This window comes from Sorex fumeus, unplaced genomic scaffold, assembly GCF_029834395.1.
Source record: "Sorex fumeus unplaced genomic scaffold, SorFum_2.1 ptg000018l, whole genome shotgun sequence".
Taxonomy (NCBI): domain Eukaryota; kingdom Metazoa; phylum Chordata; class Mammalia; order Eulipotyphla; family Soricidae; genus Sorex; species Sorex fumeus.
In genome coordinates, this window is record NW_026606075.1 from 25,033,424 (window position 1) to 25,045,668 (window position 12,245).

Below are 12,245 nucleotides of genomic sequence, written 5' to 3' on the forward strand. Positions count from 1 at the left end.
ACACATGCAATAGGAATGTGCAGCCAAGGAGAGCTCTGGATGATTTAAGAAGCGTAAACACAGTGACTTGTAATTTTATTCGCGATAATATTCTAGGAACAATGTATGCTATAGGCTTCCAGGAAACTCCCAGCTGGTCTTGGTTAGAGAGGCTTCCTTGAGTCCAAGTGACCAGGTCATTAAAGCCTGCCCCTCCAGGACAAAGAATGTTGACTTTGTTCCATGGCTGCTGAAGACGGTCTACCCACACAGTCTCTTGGCCTCTGAACCTTCGACCTTTCTGCAGGCTCATGGAATCCAGTGCCAAAGACCTCCTCCAGACATCATACATGTAAGAACACTGTTTCCTCTCAGGGACCTCCCCTCTTCCCCCCAATAAGCCTACAGGTGAACAGGTCTCAGGTCAAAGGGGAGCTCCTGCAGTTTGGAATGAATGAATGAATGAATTGAGGAGCCCTTCACTGGGACAGCGCTTCTAAAAAGAAACCATCCTGGTCATGGTCACTAAGCTGTCCAGAGGTTGTCACTGGCCACAGGGGGGCAAGTAGTCCCTGGCACACTCCAAGTCCATACTGGGTTGTATGACAAGTGTGGAACATACAACAGACTATTGATGGTGTAGGAATAATTGTGCATGGTGAGTCCCTGTTGCCTAAGCAGCATTTTGGCTATCCTGGCATACATGAACCAGGCCATCAGAAGGAAGTTCACCCGTTTCTTTGCTGGTACTGCAGTGTGAGTGGGAGGGAACGGCAGGGCCTCATACATGCAAGGCCTATATATATATGCTTCACCACTGAGTCACATCTTGTTTTGAAAAAGGGACTTCTAGAAACATTAATATCCTGTGCAGGGCTCCCATTCATTTCCATGAGATGCACATTCTGGAACATTCATCAGTCAATGGGACACTCACTCTGTGGGGACTGTTTCCTACTGATATTTAGACTTCAGCACTGGGGGCACAAGCCCACCACAAGGAGGTAACAGATCTGAGAGGCCTGATGGTAGAATTACACTCCCCTTTCTAGAGTTTCAGAAAACCAGTCACATTCCCTTGCTGACAGAGGAGCCAAAGTGAAAGGGTCCCTTTCCTCCTTGTGATAATTTCTCTTTTCCAAGTGAGACCCCCAGTTTCCCCAAAGCCTCTTCATGATTGCATTTAAAGAGTCTATAGTCCACTCACACTTGAGCTTGCCAATGACCTCAGCTATGACTCCCCCACCTCCCATGCCAACACCATACCCTAGAGACAATTCTACCTGTCTCAGTCACTGAGTGAGAGCGTTGGTCTGGGATTGCTCAGGCAGCAGATAAGACAGGCTGACCAAAGCAAGGACCCTGCGCTTCCTGCATAGGCACTGAATTTTGAGAAAGAATTAAGGGATGTGAGAGGGAGCAAAAGAGGGCAAGGGAATGTCTCAGTGGCAAAAGAACCAGCCTTGGAAGTGCAAGGACATTCGTTTGATCCCTGTGTTGTCCTGTGACCTAAGTGTAGTCCCAGCAGCGCTAGCATCACAAAAGAACACACCTCGTCCAACATACTGAGGCCAAGTCTGTGCGAGCACCACTACAGCGTGTGATACTCTGCACCCTCTCCAAAAATAAACAAACAAAACAAAAATCACAACAACAATAAAAACACAGCATCAACACTGTGTCTAAACCTCACCATGGGAAATGACACGAAGCCTGATGGCTACTGTGGACCTTGGGTTTGTCCACTCCACCTGCATGGCTGGGGGTACCACACCAGCCCCAGTAACATAACACTGCTGAGCTGCCACCTCCAGCTGACAGTGTGGCCAAGGTTGAAAAGGAATCCGAGACTGTGAAAGCACGGGGTCCTTCCGGTTGTGTATAATCCCCGATGGTGAATGCTATGGGATCCTCCCCGCTGTTTAAAACTCTAAGAACATGATCACACATTTTTAGCTCTTGGCCCCAACTCTCACCTTGGCCACTGAGTGCTTGTGCACGGCTGGACCCCAGAGCTAGTTAGCATTCCTCCAGCGGGGATGACGGATGCTTAAACTAAACCATGTGAGAGGGAAAAAATTCTCCAGAGAGGACAACGTAAGCGCTCAGGCAGCTAAATCTGATTAAAGACCACAAATATTAAATTCTACTTAAACACACATACTTCCAGAGGAAAACAAGCTTAATAAAGGCCACGAGGTCACATATTTTAAGCTGAATCATAAGTGATAAGGGAGATTTATGACAGCATCCATTTTTGTAATTTACCTGACTTCATTTACTCTTCCTTCTCTCCATAGCTCTCCCTCCCCCCACCGCCCAGTTACACCCCATTTATGGGGAGTAAACCCAGGGTTTGGTGACTTGCCTATGTTCTATCCTATGTTTTTAAAAAAAATTTTTTTATTAGTGAAACACCATGAGGTACAGTTGTAGATTTACAATTTTTTGTGCTTGGGTTTCGATTATACAATGATCAGATACCCATCCCTCCACCAGTGCCCATTTTCCACCACCATGGATAATATCCCCCCCACCCCCATTCCTCCATCCCCCCTGTCTCTGTGGCAGGGCAATCCCCTGTGTTCTCTCTCTCCTTTTGGGTGTTGTGGTCTGCAAAAGAGGCATTGAGTGGCAAACATGTTAAGTCCATAGTCTACTTTCGATATGCATCTCCCCTCCTGGGAGGATCCTCCAAACACCCTTTATTTGGTATTTCCTTCTCTATCTGAGCTGCCCTTTCCTCTAGAATGCCCGACTGGCCACTAAGCTATGGAGTAATCCTCCTGGTGCTGATCTCAGCTGTTCTTGGGTATTAATTTCCTATTTTGTTACTTTATATCCCCCAGATGAATGCAATCTTTCTATGTCTATCCCTGTCTTTCTGACTCATTTCGCTTAGCATGATACTTTCCATGTTGTACCACTTGTATGTAAATTTCATGACTTCATCTTTTCTAACAGCTACATAGTACTCCATTGTGTAGATGTACCAAAGTTTATTAGTGAAACACCTATTTTTTTAACGTTTTGTTTGTTGTTGGTTTGGGGGTCACGCCTGACAGTGCTTGGGGGGCCGCTTTGGGCTCAGTGCATGGGGTCACTCCTCCTGGTGGCTCAGGAAATCCGGCAGTGCTGAGAATTAAACCCGGGGCCCCTGTACACGAGCAGGAGCTCCAGCCTACTGAGACACCCTCCCCAGACCCTGATGTGCTGTTTAAGTATCACCAGGCAGGGCAGCCCTGGCAAATGGCAACGGACCAGATGTACTGACGGGAACTAGAACTAGAAATGAGATATTCCTCCCTACCCAAATATGTGCCCTTCTGCCTCTCAGATGGCTTGTGCATGGGAGCATAGTTACATCTTGCTATCATTGTCGCTGCCTGCTCTCAGGTTCCAAAAGAGCTAAAGAGCCAGGATCCTGTCCCTGATGGGCAGTAAAGCCTGGTGACCATGAGCAGAGGCCCTGGGAGAGCAAACGTCCCAGTCAGTGCTCACCTCTGTCCCAAACATCTAGGGGGAATGCAGTATTTCCATAAAAGCAAAAAATGTTCCAACTCAATAAAAAATATCACACTTGGTAAGAGATGCCACACAAAACAGCCCATGTACTGTATGGGTCTGTCTATAGTAAAGATCCAAAGAGGCAAGATCACAGAGGCAGGAAGCACATCAGTGGCTGACAGGGATTGGGGAGTGATGTTGGGGAAGGCAGTTTACTTTGAAGATGTTCTGCAACTTGATGTTAATTATGGTTGTACAAAAATCTGAATGTATAAAATGCCACTGAAGGACATACTTTAAAAGGTTAAAATGGGGGGTGAGGGGAGGAGTTCAGTGGTAGAGCCTCTGCCTTGCAGATACGAGACCCTGAGTTTGATTCTCAGCACCATCCCATATGCACTGAGTTAGTGGCACTGCCACTTGGGATCCCAGCCATCACCAGGAAAAAGTGTCATCTCCAGCACACCACAACCAACTGCATGACGAGTGCCACAACCTAAATGCACACGCAGCGGGAAGAGAGCACCACAAAGGCTGAGGCAAGGGTTACACTCTACTGGGTTCCAGGACTCAGATACGTGGTGACTCAACATCCTCCTGCCTTGGATGGTTTTGCTTTGACAACGTGAATTCCAAAAGTTCACGAGCACCACTCATGACAAACACATTTATAAACACGGATAAACATGCAGCCCTGGAGGAGCACGGGAGCTCAATTCATGTCCCAGATCAACACCACAGCAACAAAAAGGGAGGCGAGAGGAATTACAGACTGTAAAAGGTTAAACTGGTGAGTTGTGTGATGAGCATCTTAACAGACACATACACATACTGTCTGGGTCTACGTATCGGTTAAAGGAGTAGGCTGCATATTTCCAGCACACTCAGCGGGCAGAGAGCCCTGAGCAGGCTGAGGCAGGGGTCATACACTCTACCAGGTTTCCATGGCGTACACATGCGGTGGCTCAACATCCTGCCTCAGATGGTTTTGCTTTTGCTTTGACAATGTGAATTCCAAAAGTTCACGGAGTCCTGGGGTGTCAGATTCAGAAGTCAGTACAAATGACTTCTGTACAAATATTCAGACCGTTTTGATACTTCACATGATGCAAAGTGATTTCATTCATTCAAGGCAGACCCTGGCACTGAGGAAATGGTCTCGAAATCACAGGCAAAACCACTTGTGAGAGAATTTCATCCCATTATTTTGAAGGACAAAGCTGACGGGGTCACAGGCAACTGGCCTAATTGACTGCGGGCGGCCAAAGTGTGAGGATGGGTATCTCTGGGTCTTGCTATGGACAGGTGCTTGGGGAAACAGAGAGCAGATTCTGTTTCTCCCTGCTTCCTGCTGCCCTATCTAAAGTCACCTCCCTGCTCACTCACACCGGGGAATCAGAGTCCAGAGCAGCATTTCTCAAGATGGTCTCCATCAGGCCTCCAGGATATTCCAGGGACCACAGGGAAAAACGATATCAATGGGGGTCATGGCAGAAGACTTGGGGGCCAACAGATAGGATGGGGGAGGCCAGGGGATTCACAGGGAGGGAACGAGGAGCCACAGAAAAGGCTGAGAAACGGGGGTCCAGGGGACCTGCTTTTAGCTCTGGTGTTAGAGTGAGACCCACGGCCTGGCCTCTAGCCACAGGGGGGTGGTGCGGCCAACTGCCGCTCTCTGGACCAGAGACTATTCCTGGCCTGTCCATTACTCACTCCCCAGCATCCATCCCTATGCAATGGACTCAAGGTATTTAAATATCTCCTACACTAAGTGGTCTAACAGACTTTATTTTTTTTTAAACAAAAGGAAACATATAACACTAAGTTATTTGTATTTTTCTCCTTGCCCTCCCTCCCTCTTTCTGGAAGAGAGGAGCAAGCCCAAGTGGTGCTCAGGAGGTCCCGGACCCTACCAGTAGCTCCTGGCCAACCGGGCTGGAGGTTGAGTGTAATTCCCTGAAACTGCGGTATTGCTCAGGTCCCGCAGTGGTGGGGATGAGCTTTCTCGGCAGCGCTTGGGGCTTCCAGAGCCACACACAGGGACGTCCTGGAGACTAGGAGGTTCTGGGGATTGAACTCCAGCCAGGACCACTCTAGACATGAGCTCTAAACACGATACTATCTCCCAGCCCCTCTCCCCACCTTTTTTGCATTTTCACAGGTAACTGAGTATCTGGCAAGAAAATGAGGGCTGTGTGCAGTGTGGCAGTGGTGAATGAAAGAGAAAACTGTTGCCACAGTGGAGACTATTCAGACCTCAGGACACGGAGACTGGAAATAATGTGTGTTTAAGGCATGTGTCCCTCCTGCTGCCATTTTCCACTTCCACTATCCATGCTGGCCCAAGTTCAACTGGTCCCAGGGACTCTGACACATTCTCCTCTTCTGAGCTGTGAGGAACTGCATTGTTTGATGAACATTAATTTTTGGTGGGTGACATTTGGGTTTTGGGGACATATCATGGCCCATGTGCTTCTTAGTTTGTGTGTCAAAGTCTATTGTGGAATAGTTCACACATCAATAGCCATAATGGAAAATGACAATATTTATCAAAAGGTGGTGGGGGATGGGGTACTACCTCATTAAAAATCTTTGGGGATTGGGCAGAAGAGATGAACATAAACTTCCTCAGACAAGAAATACAAATGGCTAAAAGGCACATAAAAGAATGCTTTATATCACTAATCATCAGGGAGAGACAAAGAAAATAACTATGAGATATCATCTCATGCCACAGAGACTGGCACATGTCAAAAAACAAATTACAAAAACAAGATCAACCAGTGCACAGATGAGGGGAGAAAAGGACTCTCATTTATGGCTGGTGGGAATGCCAACTAGTTCAGCCTTTTGGAAAAATAATATGGCATTCTTCAAAAAACTAGAAATTGAGTTTCCATATAACCCAGTAATCACTCCTGGGAATATACCATAGAGGAATATACCCAAAATGCACAATGCAGGAACTCCATCTGCACTCCTCTGTTCATTGAAGCACTATTCACAATAGCCAGAATCTGAAACCAACCCTAGTGCCTGAGAACAGATGACTGGCTAAAGAATTTGGTACATCAAAACCTGGTACACAGCCCTCAGGAAAAAAAATCAAGTCATGAAATTTGTTTATTAATGGACAGACATGGAGAGTATCATGCTGAGTGACAGACATAGAAAGATTGTACTGATTTGTGGGATATTGAAAAAAAAAACAGAGTAAGAGATTAACACCCAAGGACAGTAGAAATGAGGGCCAGCAGGAATGGTCTGTGGTTGGAAACTTGCCACAAGGACATGGGGTTGGGGAGGAGAGCAGTTAGGACAGAGAAGAAACCACTCTGATAATGTTAGTTGGAAATGATCACTCTGGACAAGATCTAAGTGCTGAAAGGTGGTAAATGGACAACATGATAATCTCTCAGTACCTGTACTGCACACCATAATGGCCAAAAGCCAGGGGTGGGGCCAGGGAGGTAGGGATGGACAGGGAAAAGAGGAGGAAGAGGGGAAGGGAGAGGGAGAGAGAGAGTGGGACAGGAAGAAAGGAAGGAGGGACTGGGGGTGGAAACTGGGGACATTGGTAGTGAGAAACGTACATGGATGAAAGGACTGCTGTTAGAACACTGTGTCATAAGCACCTTTGTAACTGTGTATCTTACTGTTATTCAGTTAGAAAACAACAACAAACCACCACCACCAAAATAAATCTCTTTTGGGGCAGAGAGCAGGGTATAAAGAAATCTAAGCTGGTAAATGCATCCAAGTTTAACAGGAAAGAGGCTAATAAGTCACAACATCCCACTGGTGTTATATGGGCATGCCTTTAATATGAACTATTTATCCCACAAACTCAGTGGTGCAAGGGGTTTCCTCACTGTCTCTGGACACCTTGGACACAGACAGCTCTTCAGTGACTAGAGGGCTCCTACAGGTTCAGAAAACCCATTTTTTGAAGAAAAGGCTTCAAATGACCCCAAGGACATGAACTTAGATAGATTTTATGCACTGTTATAATATCTAGTTTCCTCTTAAATTATTAGTCTTTTTACCCTCTGCTCGTATTTTGATGGATGGACAGGGTGTCTTTCAATATTCAGGTCTTTGGGAAGAAATAATTTGGGGTTAACCTTGGTTTAAGATGAATAATTGGAGACGTGTTCCCTGGGTGCCCCAGACTTACTGTTTCAAAAGGTTTTGGCTATCCACTGCTTCATTATCCCCCAAATCGTACTTGCTTGTCAAGAAAAGAGAAATCTCTGTCTTTAAGAGTTGATTGAGTGTATTTGCTTTGTTAGGGTCATTGGGGTCAATGGCTCCTTCCCCTGTAGAGAAAAACATCATTATTCTCTAGTGAAAGTAGGTAGTAAGGAGTAGGCAGCCAGCAATGAAAGATAAAGGTCTGCAGTAAAGAAGCCTTCTGGTTGGCAAGGATACTGTAGTCTTACACACACACACACACACACACACACACACACACACACACACACACACACAGTCTTAAGTGCTTAAGAGGCTTTTCATATCATTGATTTTATTATTTATCTGTTTTGTCACAACCAGTAACGCTCAGGGGTTACTCCTGGCTCTGCACTCAGGAATCACTCCTGGTGGTGTTTGCCAGGAATTGAACTCAGGTCAACCACGTTTAAGGCAAGCACCCTACCCACTGTACTATTGCTCCAGTCTAGCATATAATGGATTTTAAATAGCATGGGATATAAATATCCAAAATTATGAAAAGACAGAGAAAAGGTAGTATGAGAAATCCTCAGAGATCACAGCAAGGCATGATTAATACATTTATTTTTTGGCTAGTCCTGACTCTATGCTCAGGAGTGATCAGGATACCAAACCTGGTACAGGGATTTAACCAGGGTTGCCCCTATGCAAGACAGGCACCCTGTGCTAGCTCTTAGCCCCGAAATCGGTTCTCTAATGATGACTTGTCCCTTTATGATAAAGGTTGAAAAAAATCCTTTCTGATGTATCTGGAAGCTAGCATTTAAGAGTATGAAAATGTTTTATATCCCAGGATACTATGAATTATAGAACCCTTAAGACTGGCAGGGACAAGTCAATATAATTTAAGAAACAACTTCAGGGACCAGAGCAGTAGTGCAGTGGGTAGGGTGCTTGCCATGCACATGGCTGACTGGATTTAATTCCTGGCACCACATATGGACCCTGAGCCCATCAGGAGTGATCCCTGAGTACAGAGACTGGAGTAATCCGTGAACACCATTGGGTGTGGACCTTTCCCCAACTCCCAAATAAAAAAGAACTTTAGTATTTAATTAAAAAAGAAAACAAACCCACCAACTACTAAATGCAAAGCAGAGGATAAGTCGAAGGAACCAGCTCTCACCAAAAAATGACTCCACGTTCGGGACGTCACCCAGAGACCCCAGCAGCTCATTCAGGGGGTCATTCTTTTCAGGTGCGATGGCATCCTGGTGTTCCAGCAGGAGCTTCAGAGAGAGTAGAAGGGAAGAGTAAATTCTCAACTGTAACCATATACAGAGCTCCCTTGCAGTTTTTCATGAGAATGTATATATATATATATTTTTTTTTTCTGATAATCTGACTTTCAAAGTTAGACACCACAGATAAAGTTTGTGTGATGTGTTTACCATCAACACCCTCTTTTTGTTTGTTTTGGTTCCATACCTGGCAGTGATCAGAGTTTATTCCTAGCTCTGTACTCAGGAATCACTCAGGGGACCATATGAGGTACCGGGAACTGGGTAGATGCAAGGTAAGTGCCCTCCCTGTTGTACTATATCTTTTAAAACCTTTTTGGGGTATGTCAACCCTTTTTAAGTGTACAATTTATCAGTGTTAAATTCCTTCATATCACTGTCTGATTTCCAGAACTTGCAATGCAGATCCTCTACTTCATTAAAGAGCAACTCCCCATTCTCCCTTCTACTCACCAGTACTCTACTTCAGTCTCTTTAAATTCAACTATTCTAGGTACTTCACGTTCAGTGGAACCACAGAGTATCTGGTCTTCTGTGTGTGTGTGTGTGCGTGCGTGCGTGTGTGTGTGTGTGTTTGTGTGTGTGTGTGTGTGTGTGACTGGCTTATTAACTTAGCACAAAGTTCTCAAGCTGTATCCTTTCAAAGTAGAATAATATTCCAGGGTACGTACACATGGATGGCTACTATGGTCCTTTTAGAAATTACTAGCTTTTGGCTAGGTTAAATAATAATGAACACAAGTATATAACTGTCTCTTCAATTCCTCTTTTAATTCTTTTGTGCATTTTTCCAGAAATAGAATTGCTGGATCACTAATTACTAACTGTAATTTCTGAGGAATCACCATCCTGTTTTCATAGCAGCTTAAGGTTCTGAGGTTTTTTTTTTCCCCTCACATCCTTTCAGCAGTTATTTCTCCTTTTGACAGTGGCTGTAAAGCTATACATCTCATTGTGGTTTTGATTTAGACTTACTTAATCATTAATGACATTGAACATCTTTTCTCATGCTTGTGGGAAACCTTTAGATCTTCTTTGGAGAAATGTCTGGTCAAGAGCCCTTAATTCATTTAGGCTGATTTTTGTTCCCAAGTTGCAGGAATTCTAACATATTCTTCAAATTAACTTCTCTGCAGATGACTTACAAAGCTCTTCTCCCATTCTCAGACTTCCTTTCTACTATGTCTAGTATGCCACCTCAGTCTTCCTTCTACTCTGTCACTCCTTTCGTGAACAATTTTCCACTTAAAAACTGGATTAGTTATCTTTTTTATCATTGAGTTGTAGATTTTTAAAAAATATGTTCTGGAGGTCAGGAGGGATATTATAGTGGGTCTCTTGTTTTGCAGGCAGCTGACCTAGATTTGATCCCTGGCATCCCACATGGTCCCCCAAGCCTGTCAAGAGTGATCCCTGAGTGCAGTCAGAAGTAAGACCAGAGCACTGCTGGGTGTGGCCCAAACACACACACACACACACACACACACACACACACACACACACATTCTCTTTCAATAGTAGAACTTATGCATAAATATTTTAATTTTGATGAGGTCCAATTTGATTTCTTTTGCATTCTTGATTAAAACAACAATAACATTTGCCCAAACCAAGTCACAACAATTTCACTCCTTTGTTTCCTTCTAAGATTTTTACAGTTTAACTCTTATGATTAGGTTTCTGATCCACTTTAAGCTTATTTTTGATAAGTTGGAAGGATTCAACTTCATTCTTGGTATGTGGATTTCCAATAATTTCAGCACCATTTGTGGGAAAGCCTGTTCTTCTCTCCACTAAACTGATTTAGTCCCTTCTTGGAAGTGAACTGACCATAAATTTGAAGGTTTACTTCTAGACGTTCAGTTCTATCCCACTGACCAGTAAGTATTTCCTGATGCTAGTATCATGCTAACTTTATTCTGCCTTTCCCATTCACTTTAATTTTGCTGCTGGTGGTAGAGGGTTGGGGGTTTTCTAGTGGTGCTCAGGGCTTACTCCTGGCCCTGCACTCAGGGATCACTCCTGGTGGGCTCAAGAGACCATATGGAATGCTGGAGATCAAACCCAGGTCATCCGTGAGCGAAGCAAATGCCCTTGGCTTACTATGCCTCCAGTCCCCTTCTGATTCACTTTTAATCTTTAGTGAAGACAATTTTATATGTTTAATGCTGGATTTCCCTTAGCATCCTTTGACACTAGGAAAGTGGGTTTTAAAAAGGGGAGAAGAGGGCCAGGGTGAAAGTGAGGGACTAGTGTGTAGGCAGGAGGACCAGGCAGAGCACAGTCCCCCGGCACCTCTAGGGGTGACCACCAAGTAATGCAGTGGGAATAACCATGCCCGCTGTGGCTTCAAACAAAAACAACAAAACAGAACAGAGAGGGAGAACAGCCATGAGATGCAGAGTATGCAGGAAACAATTTATCCAACTCCTATGTTTTATTCTATTTATTCACGTGCAAAGTTATTGCTGTGGCAAGGCAGGCAAGTTTCCCCCCTATGGTCAAACACAGAAGAATTTTGTTTTGAAACAGAAATACCACCCTCTGGGGGCCAGAGAGCTAGTATAGGGGTTTAAGGCGCTTGCCTTGCCTGCGGCTGACCACGCTAGATCTCCAGCACTACAAGAGTACTGTTGGGTATAGCTCAACAAAACAAGGGAAATACAATTCAAAGAAAGTCTCCCTCTACATAAAAGGCTTTCTATAAAGATGTAGTGAAGTGGGGGAGGGCATTAAAACTGTGTTGGAGACAAGGTAAGTTGGAGACGAGTACAAAAGAAGCAAGGGAGGTAAATTTTTGATCTTGTTCTTTGAACACAGAGGACTGACTTAGAGGTCGTTTCCAGCGAGGAAAAAGAGACCCAAAATGTCTCTTTAAAGAACCTATTTTGAAGTTCCACATGTTTGTAGAGAATAAAAAGGGGTAAGAACATGGCCAGGGGCTTGGCAAGCAGAGCGGCTGCTTTGTAAGTGTCTGCATGTGGAAGCCTCACCAGAGCCAGCTGCGGGGATGTCTCCCCTGCAGCCCTGAACTCCCTCATTACTACAGATGCTTCCAGCCTAAGACAGGAAATAAAATATTTCAAATGGGCCCTAGACTGCTTCCAGAATACAACTGTTTTAAATTCTTGTTAACAAAAGGAACAGATGATTTTTTTCAAGGATAAACCTAATTGAATGCAATACCATTTCTTTTTGCTTCCCATGTGAAACCAGTCCAAAGAAATGAAGAGCTGGCTTTAATATTAGAAACCAGAAAACTTGTCTGGGCAGGGATGGTTG

At 44.6% G+C, this 12,245-nt stretch overlaps 1 protein-coding gene across 1 annotated transcript in view; it reads right to left on the bottom strand.

Annotated features, from left to right (window-relative positions):
• Nucleotides 1-12,245, bottom strand: part of IQGAP2 (IQ motif containing GTPase activating protein 2) — a 302,579-nt gene that overhangs the window by 17,678 nt on the left and 272,656 nt on the right. Inside the window, exons 29-30 of the mRNA XM_056112425.1 lie at nucleotides 8,849-8,951; nucleotides 7,664-7,805 (exon numbers count right to left, since the gene is read on the bottom strand). Of these exons, the coding sequence (XP_055968400.1) occupies nucleotides 7,664-7,805; nucleotides 8,849-8,951 (245 nt within the window). The remainder of the gene's footprint in view (nucleotides 1-7,663; nucleotides 7,806-8,848; nucleotides 8,952-12,245) is intronic.